The sequence below is a fragment of the Electrophorus electricus genome, chromosome 1 (assembly GCF_041902795.1).
Source record: "Electrophorus electricus isolate QZ-2024a chromosome 1, ASM4190279v1, whole genome shotgun sequence".
Taxonomy (NCBI): Eukaryota; Metazoa; Chordata; class Actinopteri; order Gymnotiformes; family Gymnotidae; genus Electrophorus; species Electrophorus electricus.
The window spans coordinates 36058828-36082526 of record NC_137497.1 but is presented as its reverse complement, the minus strand read 5'-3'; the positions used below and the strand labels follow the sequence as shown (position 1 = coordinate 36082526).

The following is a 23699-nucleotide window of genomic DNA, read 5'->3' as shown; positions in this document are numbered from 1 at the left end:
CTGGTTTCTTTAGCTTTATTTACATGCAATAGTGCTTAACGCATTGTAACCAAAATAGCTAGGCTACATACACTTCTAAAATTAGTCAGATTCATGTTTTCCTTCATTATTTCATAATTCAGCATTCTGCAAGAAGGCTAATACTGATGCAGTATTGTTGGTTTCATGTACAGTCCACTGGTAAGTAAGATCTCCAGGACTAAACATCACTTAAAGGAACTAGATTTACAATGCTTGTGTCTGTATTTCATTTAACGGTCATTATAAGATCAAATATCAGCTGCTAAAATTGTCATTGACAAATGCAGCAATTTTTTTAAAGTAAGTTCTTAAATAGCTTGGATGGTACAGCCTCAAATACCCTTGAGAAAAGTAATTTCTATCTTATCCAAGAATGAGAGATTGGCAGCAAAAATGCTATCGCTTGTTTCAGTCTCTAGGTAGCAGCTCCTAGATCAGTCAACGATCTAAAAAACAGTATATTCTAAGGTAGGTGTGTTCATTCCAGGTTTCCCATTCAGTTGTTAAAAATATTCAGTCAATATTACTAAAGGCTGAGTGCTTATACATTGTATACACTTGTTAATACTTTGTTAATGATGAAATACATATTTCTTGGTGATATATGTACAAAACTGTTGGACACTGCACCAAGAAGCCTACCACCACCAATAAGCACATTTCACTTAGTGAGAAATTTAGGCAGACTTACAATCAAAACAAAACACAACATGTGAAGTATTGTTTCCAATACGTTCATAAGTAAATTGTGTTTTGCTTAAGCTCTCTACACCATAGCATTCTTAAAGATAGTTTCCCCCCATGAAGCATTAACAATACTGCTTCTAGTTTCTAACCATTCCAATCTATACATTTCTAGAGGTTAGGAAATGCCAAACTATTGATCAGAAATGTTTTTCTTGTGTTAGGAACTCCCTTTGTTCTGGTGGTGACAAGCAAACATGGTCATACAGTTTATATGATATAAACAATCCATATGTACAGCATAACAAAACTTTACTATTTACACAGCATAAATATATAAATATAGTATCTGTTATACAAAAATAAATACTTTCTCTGTTCTGTTTTCTATTCTTTTTGTTTTGTTTCACCCATCCCGTGGTCCTCACTCATCTAGCTGACTTCCTGCTGCACTGCATCATGCAGTGCTGGCGTGATGCCTGTGTCCTCTGCTGCTGCTAATAGCAGTAGGCCTGCAAAAGAATGGAGGAGGGGGAGTATATTTATATAAATAAAAATATATTAATAAAACCAATGATCATTATTATTATTTGTGCCTATTCTGAACACTAGAGTAATTGTTCTGTTCACGTTACAAGACATTAAATGCACTTACCGGGCGTTGTCTCTTCCTCCAAGTGCAATGTCCTGCTGAGCGCATGATTCAGCATGGGGTCACGATGCTCCGCAGATGGGCTGAGGAGCTCCAGGGTCGAGTCGTCAGGTTCACAACAGCTCTCCTCTTCTGCATGGGCAGGAGCACTATGGACAACCAGCACTACATGTTAATTAGGCCCCCATTTTTTCCAAGCGATGTGGCATTTTCATATGGGAAATGTAAACATGGTTTAAATTTATAATAAGTAATTTTAGATAGATGTTTGCTTCTTAAGCATGTCTTGAAAGACAAAACTGATCTAAATGATTAACTCACCCCTAGAGATATCGCGATATACTGGTATTGACAATAATCATGATATTTTAAATGAAATATTGATTTGTTTATAATACACATACGATAATATCGCAAATAATCCAGTCCCAGTAACTAAGACATGTTTGTGTGGTAAACTTGAACATTTAATAGGTTTGAAACACCCTATGGTTTTCATGCAAGTTAGCTAGTGACAACTGTCATGATGACGTCTGAAATGATACAGGAACAAAAACACTATATCATTTAGCACTAGTTACCATTCAGCTATGGACATCATTTTCTTATCATAGCATTAGTATACTTCACCAACTATACATGAAAATACTAACACTATCTGAAACTAGCAAACTTTCAGTACCAGATCACCACAGGCTAATAAACCTTTAACTCACATGACATACACTGGGATTTAACTAGTGTATATTAACTAGACATTTAGGTCACGTATGCATAACACAAAAGTCTAACGTAGCTTTAGCCTGCCCATCATTTAAGCTTCTCATTTAAACTTTAAACTGCTGTTAGTCAGATACCAAGTAGCTGCACATTCAGAGCATTATCGGTGGGTTTGGGTTCAATTAAAGGGGCAGCGTCTTGTACATATTTTCAATTTTCTTTAATAGAAATTGCTACAGTGTCGTTATTGGGAATTCTTTTAGCCATAATAATCATGTAATTAAGATCTGATATCATGATAGCTCAAATTTACCCGTTGAAGTAGTGAAAGGCACGTGGGTGTCCATTGGAAAGTGTTTGCGGCAAGAGGGTGCCGCACTCCATTTCACAATCTGTGTCCTCCTGCAAAAGAGTCAGGCCTTCTTATGTCGGGCAAAGTCAACCCTATAACCTTTATTACATTCCAAACAAACATCTACTAACGATTTGTTAGTAACATCAGTTTCAGTTAGCATGTTTTTCTGTCCTGGTATTAAAAAGCAATGGGTCTGCATGCATTTAGGAAACGTGACATCCAACGAAATTTTTTTTTTGTCTGGTGTAGAGCCATATTTAATAGTGTATTATTCATTATTAAATCCTGTTTATGCAGCTTTGCTTAAAAGTCACTTGTGTCCTGTACTAGACATTATTTCACTGCACTTGCTAAACAACTCAGGATCCTAAGAGTTTTTTATTTAACACCACACTTACTAGGTGCAGTCCAGGGAGGCAGTGTGGGTGGTTTTTCCCATTGGCGGTGTACTCTGCTTTGGGTGCATAGACAGTGCGGTTAGGGGCCACATGGGAGTCTAGCGGGCAGTGCCCTACTAGTGTCATACCCTGCAGTGGTACCATAGTATACTGGCAGGATGACAGAGGCCCTGCCACAGCTGGAAAGCACATATCTGAAGTTTGTTCTGAAACACAAACAATTCAAGTGTTAACATATTACAATACATTACTGTACAATGATATCTGTGTATCTAAAATCTGTATCTAAAATAATAAAGTGTATTTCAGTTTTTTACAGGAGACATAGTCAAAGTGCTGATTCATGGTTTGTAAGCTATAAAAAAATCTGGTCCTCTTCACACTGTTAATGATCTGCCCTCCAGTGCACAAGCACGCCTGGGTCATTTCACTACCCAGCACACTCACTCTGCTTGGCCCAGGCTCTCCACAAGCAGAACGGGATGAAGGCTACGATGATGAAGACGAGTGCCCCCAGCACAACCACTCCCACAATGAGATAAGGGAGGTCGCTGGGACGTGGCACAGGGCCTCCGGATTCGGGGCGGTGTGAGGACGTCTCCGGGGTGGTGTGTTTCTGGTTCAGCCGAGCTGAAGGTCCAAAGTAGCACAGATAAGATTACAGAACGGCAGTAACAATCTGACTGCATGCAAACCTGCAGGATGGACTGGGTGAAGAATGGAAGGATGAGGACTAGGGAAACCCACCTTTGGTTTCCAAGATGACAACATTGCCAAACTCGCTCACACCTCCCTCATTGAAGCACTGCATCTTAATGTCATAGGCTGTTTCAGGCTGTAGGCTTGTGATGGCGTGCCAGTATCGGTCACCTGCACAATACAATACGTTGGTTACATTCTCCTCAACACTGGTGCTGATTAATATGCGCTGGAATTTATGCCATCAGCTCACTCACCCTCCACTACATCCCGCTTATAGTCGCTGTCATTATCACTGTCGGTGGGTCGGTAGTAGATGTAGAAGCCATAGATGGGGGTGTTATTCACTGGTGTGTACTGGTGGGAAAAAATACATTTTTATAAGTTTTGAACACAAAAACCGTTGAAGTAAACAATATTCAAAAACAAAAAATCTCACGGAGGGTAAATGTACCTTCTTTATAAACTAACTATCACAAAAGTGCAGGGGGCCAATCTGCTAGCCCTCACGAGCAGAGGGGTTGCGTGTTGCACATCAGGGGCACTGCAGATCTGACCCATGGGGAAGGGGTGGGACTGGGAGTACTGGGAGGGCTACTCACGGTCCACTTCAGGATGATGGTGGTCTCATTGATGGCTTCCGAATAAGTGATGTAGGGGCCATCAACAGGCCGAGGGTTGGTCTGGCTGCTGCCCATCACTGTGTAGGCCTTCGAGGGTGCGCTTGGAGGACTCGCCCCCAACACGTTCACGGCCAAAACGCGAAACTTATATGAGGTCCCTGCAATGGAGCAGACAACTGTTGAGAGGCACTGCTGCCCCAAACAGATTTTCCTTAAACTCATTTTCTGATTTCCCATTTCCAACCCACTTTGGGATTTTTTGCAAACATTGCAAGCATTTCAATCTTGTAAATCTTTACTCTAATTCTTTAAGATGCTGTCAAGTTGCTCTTACAACTGAAAGGAGAAAACAGACACTAGACTCTACCTTTTAACCCAGGTAATGCGAACGAAGCCCACCTTTCTCCAGGCCTTTGATCTGCACCGACAGGCGTGATGGGGAGATGTTGTCCTCTGCTACCTCCCACTCACTGCCTCCGCCTCCTCCGTCCTTACGCAGTTTCTTGTACTCCACGCGGAAGCACTGGATGGGAAAGCCTCGGTTCCCACGCGGGATCCACGTCACATAGGCTGACGTCTCTGATGCCGTGGTGACAGTGGGTCTGTCTGGAGCTTCAGGGGCTGGTGGGAGGGAGGGGGTCAGCAGGGTGTCAGACTTAAGCAAGACGCAAGAGTGGCTGTGCGAGTACGTATACATGCACACGAGACATAGACACACCATCACACTTACTGGCATCCTTAATTTGAGTTGGGATTGAAAGAGATCAAAAGACAGAGAGTTGAAGTTAGTATATAAGTAGAGATTGGTAAAATCTAATTAGTGTATGCAGGAGATAAGACTATAAATAAAATTATTCAGTTAGGAGTTTAATAAAGATTAAAGGGAGATTGTTGGACATTACTACAAAGCAAATATCAAAGGATGTACCAACACAGAAAATATGTGTATGTATTTATGCGACATGAAATTTCAGTTAGACACAAACTTAAAGAAATCAACCATGTACTTACGACTCAGCCTTGATGGTGCCACAGGAGTTTTGGGACGCTCTACTGTTCCACCTACACTTTTGCGCCCTGGTAAAGCAAAAAATACTGAGTATGCAAGTGATGAAAGGCCTTTGAACATTCTCCTAACATCCTAAAGAACACAGCCATCATATAGCAGCAGCTGCTGTACCTTTGCCGGTCCTGAAGGTCATCATAGCAGGCTGCCCCAACCCAGCACAGTTCCTAGCCGCCATCTCCACTTCGTACAGGCTGGCGGGTTGCAGTTTGGAAAGAGTCAGCTTGTGCTCGAAGCCTGAGATGTTTTTGATGGTCCACTCACCTAGAGAGTCGCCAGCCTGACAGACAGGGAGGAAAAAATAGGAGTTTATGTGAACGAGTCAACCAATGGGATTACCAAGCCTGCTGTATTATATCCCTACAGTACCAAAATGTAAAACCAAAAGCCAACTGAGTATAAAGAACAAGAGCAAAGTGGATGTGATGTAAACTGAAAGAACAACAGTGGTGAGAAACGCAGAGTGGCACGACGGGACGGAGACCGGGCGCCGGCCCTCCTTACCTTCCTGTACTTGATGACGTACTCCAGAACGGGCGCGCCGCCATCGTGCCGAGGCTCCCAGACCAGCTCGTAGTAGTCGGCCGTCCCCGTGCGCGGCTGGCTGAGGATGACGGGCGCCTCGGCCAGCGACACACGTCCCGGCAGCTCAGAGCAGCTGCCGGGCGCCGAGGGCCCGGGGCCGGCCGGCCGCGGCGCGGGCTGCTCCCGCAGGACTTTGTCCGGGCTGAGCGGGCGGATGAGAGGCAGCCGGCCTTGGCGTGAGGGCGCTGGAACCAGAAGCAACAGCAGCTGACTTAACACGCCGTTCAAATTGTTTTCTTTTGAATTGCGTTTAGGACTGTATTTCCAAACCAAGGTTCTCACAGCCTTTCAGTGCTCCTCTGTACCAGTTCCCAGTACATAGCCCAGGTGTTCAGTGCTCTAAATGGCTTCAGTATTGGGAGCTGGCACAGAGCAACTGTGTGGAGAGTCTGGGACGCCTCAAGGACTGGGCTGAGAAACAGTGGTTTACAATGAAGCACATCTTGGCATTTGCGCACAACCTCTGAACTGCATATGGAATGTATTATTCCAACCAAATACAGAAATTCTAAAACCTTAAAACAAAGAGAAATGTAAAGAGCAGGAATAGAGACACACTGCACAGAAGGATAGCCAGGGAAGTCTAAACGGTTACTTTAAATGAATATTTGGGGTTGCATTTAATCATATTCATGGAAAGTACCTGCAGGCACAGTGAGGAGGCGTGCAGCGGCCTGAGCTCCGCCCACCCAGTTCTCGGCCATGCACTGGTAGACGCCATCGTCCTGGGACTGCACGTTGAGCACTCGCAGTGTCTGTGGGGAGAGTCGGTGCCGTGGTGATGGACTGAGGGGCTGGGCGTTGTGGAGCCAGACTACAGTGGGGGCGGGGTTACCCCGCACCTGACAGGAGAAGCGCACCGTGTCGCCCCACACAGGCTCTTGCTGCAACAGCTCCACCCGCACCTGAGGGGGCTCTGAGAGAGGAGAGGAGGAAGAGTCAGAACACTCTGTGTGTGTGTGTGTGTGTGTGTCTGTGCATGTCTGTGTGCGTGTGTGTGTACGTGTGCATGCGTGTCTGTGTGTGTGTGTGCGTGCGTGCATGCATGTGTGCGTGCATGCGCGTGTGTGCGTGTCTGTGTGTGTGCGTGTGTGTGTGCGTGCTTGCGTGTGTTTGAGAGTAAGAGGCAGAGAGAGACTAGCAAAATGCTTCAAACAAAGGCAAGTGCTTTTCACAGAAGTACATGTTTTTGAAAAACACAAAGAGAGGAAAAACATTTAATCTGTGACAGTTTGTTTATCAGGGTAGATTTAGAAACAATAAAATGTGTAAGTAGACTCTGACATAAAATACATATATGAAGTGTGTATATGAAGTATATGAAGTATGAAGTATCCCTCAACCTGGCAAGGTATTAAATCAAAGGTGTGTGTGTGTGTACAAAGTGAATACAGTGCCCCACGACCACGTCTGAGCACGATCAGAGCGAGATGGGTTGCTTCGTACGTCATGTCACTCACAAGTGTCATGGTTCAGGGGGTTAGGTGTGTGTGGGAGACAGTGAGTGGCCAGGCCTGGCGACCCTCGCCCTCCTCTTTCGCCCGCTCCCCCTTTTCTCTGTCTCGGTCTACCTCTTTCTGTCTCCTACAGCATTTGATGGTTGGCTGCTAGTGAAACAGTCAGTGCTCGTTAGAGCAGCAGCAGCAAAGGTTTAATTAATCCCAGCTGCCAAGAGACGAGCCCGCAAAAACAGCCTCATCAGTGTCTCGGCTGCTCCATCCTGCCCTGTGCCCACATGTGCGCACATTCACTGCTTTCCAAGCTTTCACAATGGCATTCATTGTTTTATACATACAACACGATTTCCCTGCTTGAAACGAAGACTACTCGAGTCTCATTCTCAAAAGCCTATAACTTGAGCAAATTATGACGCTCGACTGGAAAACGCATCACAGTCGCAGGCCAGTTTTAATCTGTACGTGGAAAGCTCTCTCTAAACTTTTCAATTATGTCAGTACTGCCACGCCAACATAGAAAATTTGAACAAAGCTTTATGTCTTTAAATTAGGTGTGAACAGAAAAACACCACTAACTCTGATGATCTGACCCAGTAGTGCACGGGCCCTGTCCATGCCCCGCCCACGGCCACGCCCCGCCCTCCGCGACACCTTCATACTCACCGATCACTTGCACATCGTAGAGCACAGTGGCCGTGCCGGGTGCACCCATGCCATTGTGGGCGTGGCAGGCGTACGTGCCCGAGTCACCTTCGCTCACTGCGTCGATCAGCAGGTTGCTGAGCAGAAAGTGGGTGTTGTTATGGGGTCGTAGCTCAAGCCCGTCTTTGGCCCACGTGACCTGTGGGGTCGGGGTGCCACTGGCCACGCACTCCAGCACCAGCCGGTGGCCCTTGCGCACCATCATGGAGCGCGACGCTGGCGGGTAGATGATCCGGGCCGCCTCTGAGGTGGAGCCTGCCGGGGGGAGGAGGAGTGGTGAGTGTGCGCCCAAGGTGACATCGCAGCATGTGCTGTTAGCAGCTGACGGCATCCTGCACCCATCCCGGAGCCCTTGCCGGCGTGAAGATTTGAGATTGGTGCTGGGGAGTAATGGTCTTTGTAAGGGCAGTGTACACTTACGGCGCACACGAAGGCGGTCCGTAGAGGTGGAGGTCTTGATCTCCTGGGTGATGGGGTTGTAGGCAGCACATTTGTAAGGCCCCTCATCCTCCAGTGTGGCATTGGCTATCTGCAGATTCCCCGATGGCATAATGAGGTAGTTCCCTAAAGTCAAAGGTAGAGGGCAGAAGTTATCTCACCACAAAATCCTTCAGTAAACACCAACAAACAGCAATACAGATTATTCAAACCACAGGCTTCCACTGGGTCTCACACTAGAACTGTCTCCAGGTCTGCTTTAATAGTCATAATGGATGTTGGCATATCAGACATGATATGACCACCAGGGGGCACCCTAGAATCTAAAAAGACCAGACAAACACTGTGGTCTCGGTTACTCTGAGTCAACAGCTGCCAGAGCACCGCATGCCAAGCATGGTGAGAGAGAACATTTAGAGACGACATAAATAAATGTGGGGGGAAAAAAATAAACAGAAGAATTCCCATGTTTCGACATATTGCTGATAAGTGGCTTATCAGGGGTACAGTGATACCGCAGATAAAAAAGGGGTAAGCACCGCAGGCCAGCCAGCTGCCAGCAGAAACAGGAGAGACTGGCCATATGTTCAGAAGTAAGCAGAGAGTCAAAGAGACAAGCAGAAGAGAAAAGATGCCCTGCAGATAGACAGGAGGAGTGTGGGGGGGGGACCAGACTCTGAGGAGCGCCCGGAGGTGCAGCCGTACCTTTTGACGTCTCCAGCCACTCCTGCTTGACGCTGTAGCGGACCAGCGCCTGGGGCTGACTCTCGGGCACGTGACACTCAATCACTGCAGTGTTCCCCTCGTCCACCTCGATCTCCTGCTGGTCATCTGGCTCAAAGTCTCGCAGTTCTGTGCAAGCACGCACACGTACACAAACACACACACACACGTAAATGATAATATCTCACAACTCGGTTGTACTCAGCAGCAGGTAACAGTAGAGCCAGAACCACACACATCCAGATGTAATACACAGCTCAGCTTTATGTCTTGCACAATACATCAGTCAAAATCAAAAGCCAAAATTGTACAAAACAGTTAGTTAAAAGCACTCAGAGCTAAACTACATGCATGGGGGCATCCGAGCCGATGAAAATGACGTTTTTAAAAAGGAAACCAGAGCTGGGCAGAATCTTGCTTCAAGCTTTTAGTGGGATATCAAATGGGCAGCCACCCGATAGCAGTAGGACACAGAGACAGAAAGTCTGCCTCCCTCAACCTCTGCTTTGCCCAGAGGCAAGAATAAGGTCAGAGGTCAAAGGTGATCTTTTTCCTCTTGGGTTTCAGTGAAAGAAAACCAGTTTGGACTGCAATGCAATATCCCAACTAACCCTAAGTGTGCGTGTGAATGTTTTCCTTAGAGTACGAGGCCATTTTTTTGCCTTTCAAACTTCATCAAAATTTCCCCAAACAGTTGATTTCTGCTTTAATGAATGCAGGCCTGTTCCATTGTTCTTGGAGGTTCTATGTACAGTTGTTTTTCTTAGGGTTTGGTTTCAGTCCTTGGCAACTCAGAAGACTCTCAGTCATGCATAAGGGGGGGGCACAAGGTAACAGTCCAAAGACTAACTTTACTAAAGGAAAAACTGAGGCATAACTAGCAGCCACTACAGCTCTTGGCTCATCCTGGTGCCGTGGACAGCACTAGGGAGAGTGCTGTTGGACTTATGGCCTTTACTGTGAACAGCAGGTATGCCAGCAAAGCTAATGGCACAGCCGGGAAAAGCCCAGCGAGCTTGGCCACTGTCAACATTCCCACAGCTCTGCCAATGACACAGCTGCAGAGTGTTAGTTAGGACAGGCGTTTGGACCTGTATTAGCTTCATTCTTTGGTATACAGATGTCCATTAGACCTCCCACTCCTATGTGCTTACGCACGCCCCGTTCCATTGGAGGTGAGCATCCCAGAATATGTTCAAAGTGCGTGCTGTGGGGGGGTTAAGAAAGCCAGTGTGACGGTCCGTTTGCTAAATCAATCAGGGCCTTTTTATAGCCTCCCTCTCCTGACCCCCAAAATTCCACCCAGCACACCTTTAACCCCTCCTCCCATCTGCCCCACCAACCCCCCACCCTCTATCGCACACACAAACACACACACACACATTCCTGCGCTAAGTCCTCCCACAAGACTTACTGTCTCAGGTGTACAAGAAGATTGACAGATAAAGAGAGACTGAGAGACGCAGAAGGACGAAAGTGAACACCAGTATTTTGTGAGACAGAAACAAAATACATGTGACATTAAGAAAGAGAGCAAAGAAACATATAACAGTGCACTGGATTTGGGGAGGTGCTTATATAAACTGTAGCCATAAAGTCTACGTCTGTAGGGGAAACAAAGGTAAAGTGTAGGTCTTGAGGACTTCTTCATCTATTAGCCAAAGCATGTCCACAATGTGTGTGTGTGCGTGTGTGTGTGTGTGTCCTGGGAGCAGGGATGCAGGGAGTCACTCAGGATTAATGGTATTTATAAAATGGATCAGCCTTCCTTCCAACGCCACTTGGCAATGCTTTCATACATGCTGCAGGCTTACTTAACATTCATCATTTTTATGTCTGGAACTGTGGAGCCTGTGTGTACTCGCGCGCGCGTATGTGTGTGTGTGTGTGTGTGTGTGTGTGTGTGTGTGTGTGTGTGTGTGTGTGCGTGCATGCACATTTGGAATCCTGGTGAGTCTGGAATATGACATTAGAACTCAACCTGAAAAAGTATCCATTGTGTGCTTGAAGGCAGAGTGTGTGTATGTGTGTGTGTGTGTGTGAGTGTGTGCGTCTGTGTGTGTTTGTGTGGGCGTGGGTGTCTGTGTGTGTGGTTGCTAGTTAATCAAGAGAAGATCAAATGTACGAGAGCACATGAGAGTAAGTCGACCTCAGTGGGTGATCAAAATCGGAGCTTGGATCGAATTAGTGGCATATTACACTATGTGCACAAGACACATGTTTGTTTGTGTGTGTGTGTGTGTGTATGGCAGGGAGAGGAGTGTGTGTCAGCTCGCGGGCGAGGGGAGGTTTGCTTGTCTCCAGAAGAATTCGAGTGGAGAGGCTGAGATGAAGCCCAGGCCACGTCCCCGGTGGGACTGAGCTCAGACAGAGGTCCTAGAACGGCAGACACCATGCCCAGCCGAACTCCTCCACCCAGTAAAAACAAGCGGAGGGAAAACAGCCACAGACCTGACGTATGGAGACATGCACATGCACACACACCCTCCCAGAAGAACTGTTCCCCTCTCTGGCTGACTGAGGGAGGAGGGCTCTTTTATTAAATTAGAATGAGGGGCCAGCACAGGGCCATCAGGGGCCCTGTTTAAGAGCCCCCCATCTGCAGTGAAGTCAGGGTGATTCATAGGGCAGAGAGGTTATCAATTACATCTGATACATGCTCAGGAAATGGGAGAATGAGAGGCCTAGAGGTGAGGGGAGACAGAGAATACAGAGGACAAAACACACAGCAGAAGACAAGGAGAGGACGAGAGAGAACCAGACGCAGGCAGTTGGAAAGAGTCCTATTTGAGTGGAGCGAAATGTCCTGCTCCATCAGGTGCCTGTGCGTGAGGGAGCGGAGAGATGAGGCAAACTCATGTGAAGGTGGAGATGGAGACAACTCAGACATCACATCTCATCCTCAGAGTTTTGCCATTTTTCTGTATCATTCGTAAGAGCGCACACACACACACACACACACACACACACACACACACACACACACACACATATATATATATATATATATATATATATATATATATATATATATACATATATACATATATATTCGACTAAATCTGAACACAAACAATGCAGTCACAAATACACACGTGCCCTTCACACAAACCAAAGGCCCTTGTTTCTCCCAGCACTGACTCCCCATGAACAGAAACACAGTCTCCTTAAACACACACTCTAACCAAATCCAGAGGAATATACTGGAGAACAGAGAGGAGGCATTGCACTAATGCACCCTGTGTGTCTACACACACACACACACACACCAGCATATGGTGAGTCGAACTACATACACATACCCCCTTTCTTCCCCTGGAGCAGAAAGGCCATTAGTACACACACATGCACACACTAAGGGCAATGCACAACTACCTGGCTCTGTACCACTGTACACAACCACAAGCAACAGGCTCACAGCCTGGTGAGCCCCACAGTACATCATACTACATTCCTGACAGCTCCACCACACAGTGTTTTCTTGATAGCTCCCTCACAGACACACTACTTATATTTTTCATAAAGACTTGTTACGTGCCTATGTAATTCACTCCAGCTGTCTGCCTGCCCTTAGCATGTGTAGTGCTGCAATTGGACAGCATCTCCCACAATACAAAAACCATCCATCATTCTGCTTCTTTATTCATGAGCTTCGGCAGTGTGTGAAGTCAACTACTCACTGGCCGCGGTGACGTTGGCAGGGACACTGGCACGCGCCCCGACGCTGGTGCTGGCCACACACTGGTACCGGCCCAGGGTGCCGTTGGAGAGCGCAGGGATGAACAGGCCGCCGGGCTGCACCTGTACCTCAGGTTCCGGCCCCTCAACCCCGGCAACCAGCTCCCGGCCATTCAGGATCCAGCTGATGCGGGTGCGGGCGGGGCGAGCGCTGCATCGCAGGGTCACGCTGCCGCCCAGCTTCTGCACCACGGAGAGCGGCTCCTCCATGAACACGGGCACCTCGCCGTCTGCAGACAGTCAGGGAAGCAGAGCAGGACAGACACTTGCCATTTCTCTTCACATCACGTTCAGCTCCGGCACCAGCTGCTTAATCTCTGCGTTTTCATCTCCTCTGCTAACTGGAACATTCCCAGTGGATCATTAGCAACACATCTTAAGAATTCCAAGTTCTAGCTGTGTTGATTGGGGTAATCTAGTACTTATTTAACTGCATGTTTTGCTGTCACATTGCTAATTCATAAGCATGCATCTTTTGAATTACAGTGGTCAACCCAAAACAAAATATCCTCCTTCTTCTGTACCACATTTACAGCAGATAAATAAACTAAGGAGCGTGAGAAAGATCAATACTGGATTAGATTGCTCAATAGTAGAGAAAACACTACATGCATATCATAGCTGAAAGAAAGAACTATAGCCACTGACTGTGCTAGCAGATGTTGGCTGCATGTTTTTAACACCTGCATGAGTTTTGCACATTTTTGCAGTAATGTGGTGTTAAGAAGAATAGCTGTAGCCTACAGTGAGCTGAGTCACTGGAGACCTACCACTGATAGCAGCAATGTCCTGCACGCAGTACAGCAGAGCTGCGCACAACACACAGAGCTGCCGAACTCTCCTTCGCCATGGTAACATCCCCGACATCTTCCATACACTTCCTCTACCAGGGGTGGAGAGGAGAGACAGGGAGAGGAGAGAGAGCATCATTAGATAAAATAAACACTTTAGGATTGGGAATAAATAGTCCATCAGTAATTTAATAGCCGTATGCCCCTCCTACATAAGCACACAATCCACTTAAAAACTAAACTATGCTACTTTTTAAGATGTCTTCCTAACAAATACAGTTTCTGACTTTCAAACTATCTACATACAAACCTAACCCCACTCTCATCTACCAACAGTGCAGTCCATAATAACTGGAAACTGGAAAGGGTGTTGTTTTGGTTCTGTATTTCAGAATAGCAGATTTGAATTGAAAATATGACTGTAAGGGTAAAGTGCAGACTGTCAGCTTTGATTCCTGGGTATTTACATCAAGCTGCATGCCCACACGTACTAGCTGCATTGTTGACACGGGTGCCCGGATTGTGCACGGGTAATCTGAGACACCCGCCGCCCCCATACCCCCAACCCCTTCTCCGCCCTAAACCCCCATTCCAGTCAGGTGTAACTGATACAGGTAGAGGCCCAGAGAGGGGGTCACACAAAGCCTGCATTCACCCACAGAGAGAGAGAGAGAGAGGTAATGACCAGTCTATTAACAGTTAAGGCTGGAAGGGGAGTTTTTCTCTCTCCCTCCTCTCTCATTGCCAAGTTTCCCGAATTCTTTCCTGTCAGGTTAAACTAACAACTTCCCATCATGATGAGGAGGGTGGTCCATAGCTCCCAAACTCTCTCATTCACTCCCTCACTCCCTCATTCGAATGCAATGATTAATGATGCTTCAGAGAAAGATTTAGAACTCCAAACTTGGGAGGGTAGAAAGGGAGACAATGTTTAAAAATGTATCTAGGGATTTGAAGCAGGATTTCTTTTGCAGGTACAAGGCCATCAGCCATAGAGCACAAGACTTACTACAATTTTTCCAGGCTTTGGGATTGGCCCTAAACAAATGTTTTTCCTCCCCAATGCCAAAAACAAACAAAACGTCATGGCGTCTGGGTGAAGCTCCAGAGAGACATGATTTAGTCTGGACCAGAACCAGGACTTAACGCTGAACCTAACTTCAACACTAGGGGGATTGCAGGAGAAGGCTCATCTGTCTGACCAAACAGGCAGTGCTCCGAGCAATATGGACCGTGCCTGCATCTGTCCACACAGGGTCCTGGAAGTTGTGCCAATGCTTTCAGAGGGTTTCTTCATTAATCTGTTTATTGCAGTTTCCTAGACGAGAAACAGGTGGAGCAGTGTCTCTGGGGCCCAGAGTTACACTGCCTTCCCGCTCGCTCTCACTCTCTGATCGTAGCCGCCTCTCCACGTCTTGGATTACAATTAGCATTCTTTCCATTGGAGTGATAAAGTGCAACTACCCAAATCCTGTCAGCATCTGTCCAAAAGCAAGCGCGATGCTCCTTACGTCACCCTCACACCTCGCTAATGACTCCTACAGTGTTTCACTATCAACAACTTTTCATTTCCTAAGACTAGTATCACTGCAAAAATGCCAATAATGATACTAGTACTACTTGTGCCAGTGCCTGCTAGCAGGCTGTTGTACTAAACTAATATAACCCTGTAACAGTATGTGTGGGTCAGATAAAGTCAGCTTTATCAGTATATTCCCTAGGAAAGCCTGTCTCAGCATCAGTTACCTCAAAAACAACTAAAAACAACCTCAAAAATCACTATTTCTCTTACAGTCCTTTGGTATGGTCCCGCCTGCTATACCTACTGAAGTAGTTACTGCCCAAAGACACCACTGGCGTCTAAGAAAAACTGACCACTGACTGCTTACAACTACTACTATAACCACAACAGCTAGTTCAAGCTAACCCTGAATGCTACATTTACTAGCACTACAGCTAGCAGAACAAGGCCAACAACAGAGCTCCTAGTACAGTTAGCAGCACTGTTAGTACAAAGTAAAGTGTTTTTTGTGCTGGACACGGCGGGTTCGGGTTTTGGTCAGCATGTAGGCAGTGACGAGAGGAGGTGACAGCTGTCCGAGTAGTCTTCCTGGGGAGAGAAGTCCGCTCTCTTTACTAGGGAGCCACCTGTCCCACGCAATAAAAGTTAACCCCTTAAACCTTAGAACACATACAAACTGCCCTCCCACTCATATCATCACCTCACCAGTAACACACAAGCTCCAACGCATCCTGAGGAGAACACCAGGGACACGGATGTGGGCGTCTGGCGGAGGGCACGCCTGTAGCACAGAGGTGCAGCAGAAGCCTGTCACTGTCACAGGCCCGGGGCCCTTTCTCTCCGGGGCTGCTTCGGCCGCCGTTGTCAAACACCCCCACCTCTTCCCCTCCACCCGGGGCCCACGCGGATAAATTCATTTTGACAACCCTGCTAATTGGATAAACCCGCTCCCTGGAGCCCACGAGCCCCTCTCACACCGTTCACATTCCATCTGCTTTCTGGCACAGAGGGAGGAGAAGAAGAACGAGGGATGAAGGAGGGGGGTCCTCAGCTTCTACTGAAGGAATTGAACTGTTGAATATTTATCACCCCTCTCCCTCTCGCTTCTTATTTAAGTCCTTCCATCCTCCTATCCCCCCACCCCACCCCCCCTTTAGATAAACACATGCGGTGTCAAGTGTGAGGAGTGCTGGGTTCAACTGGCCACGCGGGCCAGCGGCCCACGGCAGCCCGGCGAATAGCTGCCGCGCGGGAGGCCCGTTGCTCGGGGCGACGCTAACAGGCAGAACGCACCTTAATAGAGTGGAGAGTCATTGTGAGGCAGTCAGCCGGCGCGCGGACAATAACCCTGCGGCCCCCGCGTGAAGGGGGGGGCGCTTCTCTGAAGAGCCCGAGGAAGAGCTGATGGGCTCGATGGCCAAAGGAGAAGAGCAGGGTAGGGCGGGGTGGGGGTCTCAATGACAAAGTGGAAGGGAGGGGTGAGGTTCAGAGCTGCAGAGGTGGATGCAAGATGGGTAGGGGGGTGGGGGTCACATGCTTAAAAAAAAACTAAACAAAACAAACAAAAAAAACATTCAGTTTAATGCAGGGTTTTTCAGCTGGAAAGCAAAGAAGTAAGTGGAAGAGAGAGAGAAGTGTTTGAAATGTTGGAGGGTCGTTCTACGGTAGTAGAATAAATCTGCTTGATGGCCTTTTGGCTGAATGAGCTATGGGGAGAGGGGGCGACAGGCTTCAGAGGTGACCTTCACCGAGCACTGGTAAAAAGAAGCGGTAAGGCAACCTTCCTGAACGCAGAGCTCCAATTGGACACTGGACTAATACTTCACATCCAACGGGCCAAGCCCCCCAGCCTAGTTCTGAAACTTCTGAAGAATATCTGACACTCCTGAAGAGTATCTGAACCTCCTGAAGAGTAGCGGAACTAATGAGCGTTAATTCACATATATGCCTTCAAAAGAAAATCCCAACAGTTCAGGTGACAACTGGGGTCCTTCAGTTCATCACTGAACCCTTTTTGGTCCCTGGAAAGTTGTTATCACGGTGCTGTAACCCACCATCGTGCCAGGGTCTTAAAATGGATCAAAGAGATTTTAAATCATAACCTCAAAATGAAAACCAGTAAGTTGTATTACAACTTTGACTTCAGATTAATGCCTTAAATAGATAATTCACACAATAATCACATAACTGGAAAGGCAATGGAACACACGGAACAAATCTATTAAATTTTATAACATACAGTGGTTCACGTTATTAACAGTCAGTATAACTAGAAACAATGGCAAGTCCTCTCACAGAAGGAGCCCACATGATTGGCTACTGTATTGATCGAAATGCCCATCATTCGTGCTGAGGCCTTGGCACTCCACCGTGTTAACCACACTTCTGGAATGTTCTCATGGAGATGAGGGTTGTAGAGCAGGTGGAAATGAAGCAGAATCCCATTCATGCTGTCTGGACTCTCACAATTGTTCGTCACAAACATCACTGGGTCCCATGCTCGAAAATTAGACATCAAAAACAGCCCTAACGAGGTCAGTACACCCTCCCCCATGGATTAATGAGTGTAGCACCCCCCCCCCAACACACACACTCCCAGAGGGAAAAACCATTAATGAGACACAAACCTACTCAGGGGATTAACAAGCAGAAGATCAAGCCAAGTCTAGGAGCTTTAATCAATTACGTACTGGGGCATTTGCATAATTTATATAACAAGGTCGAATTAGAAAATGAACACTAATTACTAGATTTCACATGACTACATACGTCCAGTTGGCTCCAGGCGGCCTACGCAGTCCCACCAGCAGGAGCCATCAGTTAGGCTTAGTCTAACCATGGCCCTGGCCACAGTCAATGTAAAATATAGACAATGCACTGAGCTAATGGTAAAGCACTCTTAAAAAACTAGAAATGTTTTATAGAAGAGTTTAATAAATTAAATAAAAGACTGAATAATTCTAAGGGACACTGTCTGCTTTTCCAGAGCCCAAATGTGTATTTCATGAAAACAGTGATGGCTGGTTACAGCCTAACACTACTGAACTCTGTTGATATCTATGATGCTAAAATCACTAGGTAGCTAGTTGGCTCCACCAGTTCCATGGTCAGTGAATTTCTCAACAATGTGCAAATTTCAAGTGAACCTCTTATAGGCTTATAATTGTTTAAATAAATAACTGGCAAAGATCTTCGGGTTTCCTACAAGCTAATGTCACACTTACTCTGTTGCTCCACAATTCAAGCCTTCCACCCCCAAGACCCACAAAAACACACCCATGGCTGCTGAGCCCCCTCGTCATGTTTCTTCCATCCAATCCCAAATTCATCTGTCGCACACACACATGGCCCTTGTAAAATTCTTGCATGCACAAATATGTATTCCTCGCAAACCCGCGCACACATGCACACACTCCCAGCGTAGCGCTATGTAGGAGAGGGCAGGGCTTGGGGAGCGGGTGCTGCTTTGGCAGCTCTTCCACCAGAGTGAATGGAACCAATTTTGAATCAAAAGCAATTTCTTCCCATCACTCAGTGGGAACCCGAAGAGCCCTGACTGCATGTCTGTTCACCAGTCAGGCTTATAGGGCAGGAGAAGGAGGCAAGACCGGGCAGGGGGGCAGATCCAAGCAGAAGAGAAGGGGAGAAAGAAAGAAGAGAGACAACATGTGTAATACAACAGTAAAATTCATAAACTGTTTATAAAGCATGAAGTTGTCTGATAAAGCTCTGTTGTCTGGGGTGAGTTAAACGCTACTGGCACAACAGAAGTAAACTAGGACAGCAAACTATGAACTAGGCCAGCAAACAATGGCTAAACTGTAAGTGAAAGACTAGCAGCTTCGAGGAGGTTAGCTGGGCTGGGCGCCCTCTCCCTGAGCCATAGGTTTGGCACTTGCAGGCACACTCCTGTCCACTGTAAACACCTGCAGGATCCATGACCACACAGTTTGTAGACACATCAAAGGAGACACCAACCACCGAGTAAACAAACACTTAGGGGCACTAAACAATACAGTAGCCCTGGGGCTCCTGGATGCAGTGCGACATCCAGCTCTGCTCCATGCTGACCGTGGTATGCGCACAGCCACTGCTCCTGGAGCTCACGTGACGCTTTGAACTGAAATGCTGGACACCATGATGACTTCCTCAGGTTTAGGGAACGCAAGTCTGGCACGCCTGCTTACAGACACTGTGCGGGCTCAAGGAGCGCCAGTCCAGAGGACACATTATACAGTAAAAGCTTTGTTAGCACAATCCTTAATCTCTGCAAGACTCTTCTACAACAGTGGGAAGTTTGTTTTACGCAGAGGACAATATAAAACGGATTAGAAGACGAAAAATAGTCGGCAATCTCAAACACATGAGGGCAAATAACTTGATATACAGAGACGCAAAGGGACTTGTGGGATGAATGTGACAGAGAGAGAGTGAGTGTGTACACTGGCGCTCATGTGAGAATGTGACATTGTGTGCTTGTGCTATTTAAATGATAGTTAGGGTGAGTGTGTGAATGAAGTGTGTCTTGGTTTCTCTTGGCTCGTCAAGTACCCCTAATCTCTGTACAAATATCTACTACTACTACTACTATATACACACAAACACACGCGCGCTCACATGCTCCTATTTGTCCTAAAAGTCACTGATTACTTACTTACGAGCCTGTAGTTAATCGATAGAGACACACGTTCACCAACGGCAGTGTGTGTGCATATGCAAATGTGTGCGAGTGTGTATGTGTGCATTTATGAGCGTGATTGTCTTTAGTAGAACAAATATACCTCATCTGTTTTCACCATTTTTTCCTTGCAACTCAGCACAATTTCCTAACAATCACATATCACTCCTAAGAGATTTAAACTCAACAAAATGACAGTGCCATCAATCAGGGAGGGCGGGGCAGGTGAGGACACACCTGTTATGATCTACAAGCAGCATGTGGTACAGTGTCAGTGGGCACTTATGGGAGCACTACCCTCTTTAATTTTCATTAAAGAAAATTGTGTGCTTGAAGGCCCTGGTGCTTGTGGCACAACTTAGATGCAAACAGGAACCTCGGACTGAAAACAGAACTTGAAACGAACTAATCACACCACTGTCAAATGATCAGCTGTTGTGGGATAGCCCTGCGAAAGGTGATGGACTGTTTACAAGTCCCTAAACATGTCCTAGGTTATCAGAAAGCGTAAGACGTTAATACATAGACCCCATGGCAGAATTCCATTCTTCTAGCTTTTGAGGCCAGCACAGATCCACCTACCCAAGTATCATTATGTCAGTGGAATTGAGACCAAAAGGCAAGGTGCAAGGGTAATAGGGTGGCTTTTGTTGAAAATACAATTATGCTACTTCTTGCATCTGAGAAAGCTGACATCATGACAATGTAACAATCTGGAGAATAAGATTGAGAAATGGAGAAGTGTTTAGCAATAGCAAAGTGACAAGCTCCAAATTCCACTATAAGAAGATAATCCTGATTAGAGTGCACCCCCCCCCACACACACACACACACACCGTTGTTCATTGCCTGCAGGCTGTTATGACTGCATGAGCATACCCGCTGAAGCCAACATGAAAGTCTACCCTGAGGAGGATTTTTCTCGTTCCTTTGGTGAATTAAGAGAAAAGTTACACCCTTTAAGACAACAGTAAACCTTTCCCAATGCTAATGCTGCGGCGCTTTTGCCAGAAACATCAAGTTCTCCTCATCAGCGGCAGGAGGTAACCTGAGGGCCTATGGAAAAGAACGACCAGAGCTCAACATCTCACTCGCCACGTCCCCTGGATGGGCTTCTACACCAAAACTATAACTTGTTATTACAAAATTATAAAGATATTATTATCAATGTGTCCCAAACAATGAGGGAATATGGGGTACTGTAGAGGCACGGTGAGTTATACAATCTATTAACCATAAATGGAACAGAATTATCGTAATGGTACAAGATATAAGATAGAATCCAAAAACTGGGTTTTACTGTAATACTTAAAGCTTTCTCTTTGAATGTTCCTGGTAAGCAGGAGTCTTTGAAATATGAAAGAATGTTATTGAATTTTCTTATCACCCTGACACCCCATCCCTGCATCCCACTCAATACTGCTCATCCCAGTCAATACTCTTTCAACTTTCCAAAAGCCCAAGCTTGTCACTCCAAACACAGCTATATGAAACACGTTACGCCGAAAGAGTCCAGGGCTGTGAAGACATGTCAACTGAAAACTGGGCACCCACAGCTAACGGGCCCTTCACAGATCCCCCACCAAATAAGGGCAGACTGCCACAAAAACCAACAAGATAATCAGACTGGAATCAATTATGGAACAACTCTGATCCACCCGACCACCAATCAACATACCTTGCTACCAATAGTTTATGCTTGCTCTGAATGATAGCTCTCTCATGTCTTTAAGAAAGCAGAGCTTTTCAGTTAGTATCTGTGCCATTGACAACACTTGATAGTTTACTGTCAATACTCTTTAATATTCAAGGCGGTCTAGTTTACGACGCTTCCAAATGACAAAATAGCACTGGGGGTTCTGAAAGGTCTCAAACTCGACTTGAGCTGCTCACCTAAGTCTTTCTGAGAATTAATCCTGCACAGCTACCAACATCAGAAGTCAGCTCCCAAACCTATAGACGACCCTATTTTTTCACTTAAATGTGGGCAGCACATTAGCACAAAGATTTATACCCGCATATGTTTTAGCTAGAATTCCTTTTAAAAGCCTTCAAATAATCCAGAACCAAAAACCTATTTAAATATTTCTAATTTCTTGATGTCTGGCAAAGTCATAAGGATAAAATAAAGGTTTCATTCAAAAGCAAACACACTGTTCACAGTATAAAAACAAAAGAATTTTAACCAGAATTTTAATTTGTTTGTTTGTTTTATAAACTACAAACAATTAGTAGAACACGACAGATATCAGTGTTTTGTTGTGCTAGGACTTGGGGTACACCGTAGTGTCAACCACTTCGATGTGAGGCCTGCAAAACTGAACGTTATATTTTGCCACAGAAATGTTATCAGCCTGAACATCACAACGCCAGCGGTCCTATCCGATTTCTATATCAATATATCAGCCCCACTTAGCTATCTAGATATTTTAAAATAACATAAAAATAGTATACGCTTCAATTTCCACCCTGTGTATAATAACCAATGAGTAGCATCTAGGAGCCAAATGTGTCCACATTCTCGCCCGTTTACAACCATCAGTCAAACGCTTATTGCTAAAAAACATTTTAGAATACATTCGCGTTCGTCTGTATGGTTCCTATAAACAAAGCAGAAAAGATAATGTTGCTTCTCACTGTCGTTATGCACTTAATTCAAGTGTTTAAAAGGAGACCGTCGAAACAAAACAAAGTTGTTGCAAAGTTAGCTAGCACCCGCATCATCTTTTAAAACGTATAATGCACACAAGTACAGACTCTGCATAATGCACCTCATTTCTGTAAACTACGTATTACAAGATCTGAAATAAAATGCTAAAACGCATTACCCGCAACAAATCTGGTACACTGTAGCAATCTCGACCAAAAGTACGTACCCTACCATGTGTTGCTATAGCATCGCAGGCTACCTAAAAACAAGGAATGTTTTTGGGATACTTAACTTACCAAAGCGTGCGCTATTTGGAGGTGAACCCACTACTTTTTCAGCAAAGCTTTTCCACCAACTGTCTGCAGAATTTTAATCCCCAAAAAACACTTTGTGTGTCTTTTTCCCTCTGAAACGCTGCTACTTTAGTAATTTACTGCGGTGGGACCGACATTTTCTTCGGCTCCCCAACTTCTCACATTGAAAGGCCGTTTTTGGATGACTGAGCTCTCAAACAATTCTCCCTTTTGCGACGCCAGTTGGGCTCCTCCCACTTCCCCGAGCAGGGGGAGGGATCTGAACAATAGGATTCGCTCCCAAATCTCAGCACTGCTAACGCTCGTCCCACTACAAGTAGCGCGATTTAACTGAAACATTGAATGAAACGCTCACTGACGTGCGCGATCAGTAAGTATTATCTTTTTAGCAACGCTTGGCGCTTAATGCGCGCACTGTTACAAAACGACTTCCCAAGTTATTGCGGGAAGATAAGGAGCCCCCCCTCCCCCTTCTACTGCCTCGGACTGTTTTCCCTGATTTGGTATGCGATCGTCCCCACGGAGTCTGCATTGAGACGCGATCTATTGAGGCACAGAGTCCCGACGCAGCTGTGGTGTGTTGTGCGGACAGGACGCAGCCAGAGGCACCGACACTCTCTCATACTACAACGATCACAGCGAGAACCCCCGCATTCTCTCTCTCTCTCTCTCTCTCTCTCTCTCTCTCTCTCTCTCTTTCTCTATCTATCTATCTCTCTCTCTCCGGAATTTCACTCTCCTCTCTGTAGTTCAGTCAGTGCTCTTTGAAAAGTTAGGCCGGTGGGCTCATGGCTCTCCAGTTCATTAATAACCAGCCATTCTGGCAGAGATCACAGACCCACTTGGTGGGACATGCCAGTGAAAGACCTCCCAAAGCTCACCT

The 23699-nt window shown here is 46.0% G+C and overlaps 1 protein-coding gene across 1 annotated transcript; it reads right to left on the bottom strand.

Moving 5' to 3' along the window:
- Position 1: 1 nt before the first annotated feature.
- boc (BOC cell adhesion associated, oncogene regulated) lies at positions 2–23018 on the bottom strand. Its single transcript, XM_027008037.3, has 19 exons — positions 22799–23018; positions 13632–13744; positions 12804–13091; positions 9106–9252; positions 8383–8526; positions 7924–8217; positions 6447–6719; positions 5723–5988; positions 5333–5498; positions 5164–5229; positions 4552–4773; positions 4132–4310; positions 3787–3886; positions 3578–3700; positions 3278–3460; positions 2831–3036; positions 2391–2479; positions 1361–1506; positions 2–1217 (listed from the first exon to the last, which is right to left on the bottom strand). Exons 2-19 carry the CDS (start codon positions 13726–13728, stop codon positions 1138–1140), a joined length of 3069 nt encoding a protein of 1022 aa, XP_026863838.2. The 5' UTR covers positions 13729–13744; positions 22799–23018; the 3' UTR covers positions 2–1137.
- Between the last annotated feature and the right edge of the window lie 681 nt (positions 23019–23699).

Coding starts and splice junctions, on each gene's coding strand:
- boc (XM_027008037.3), bottom strand. CDS start 13,728: ATGTCGGGGATGTTACCATGGCGAAGGAGAGTTCGGCAGCTCTGTGTG. Junction 5,989..6,446: donor CCTCCTCACTGTGCCTGCAG/GTACTTTCCATG, acceptor TTCTGGTTCCAG/CGCCCTCACGCCAAGGCCGG. Junction 3,037..3,277: donor GAGAGCCTGGGCCAAGCAGA/GTGAGTGTGCTG, acceptor TTTGTGTTTCAG/AACAAACTTCAGATATGTGC.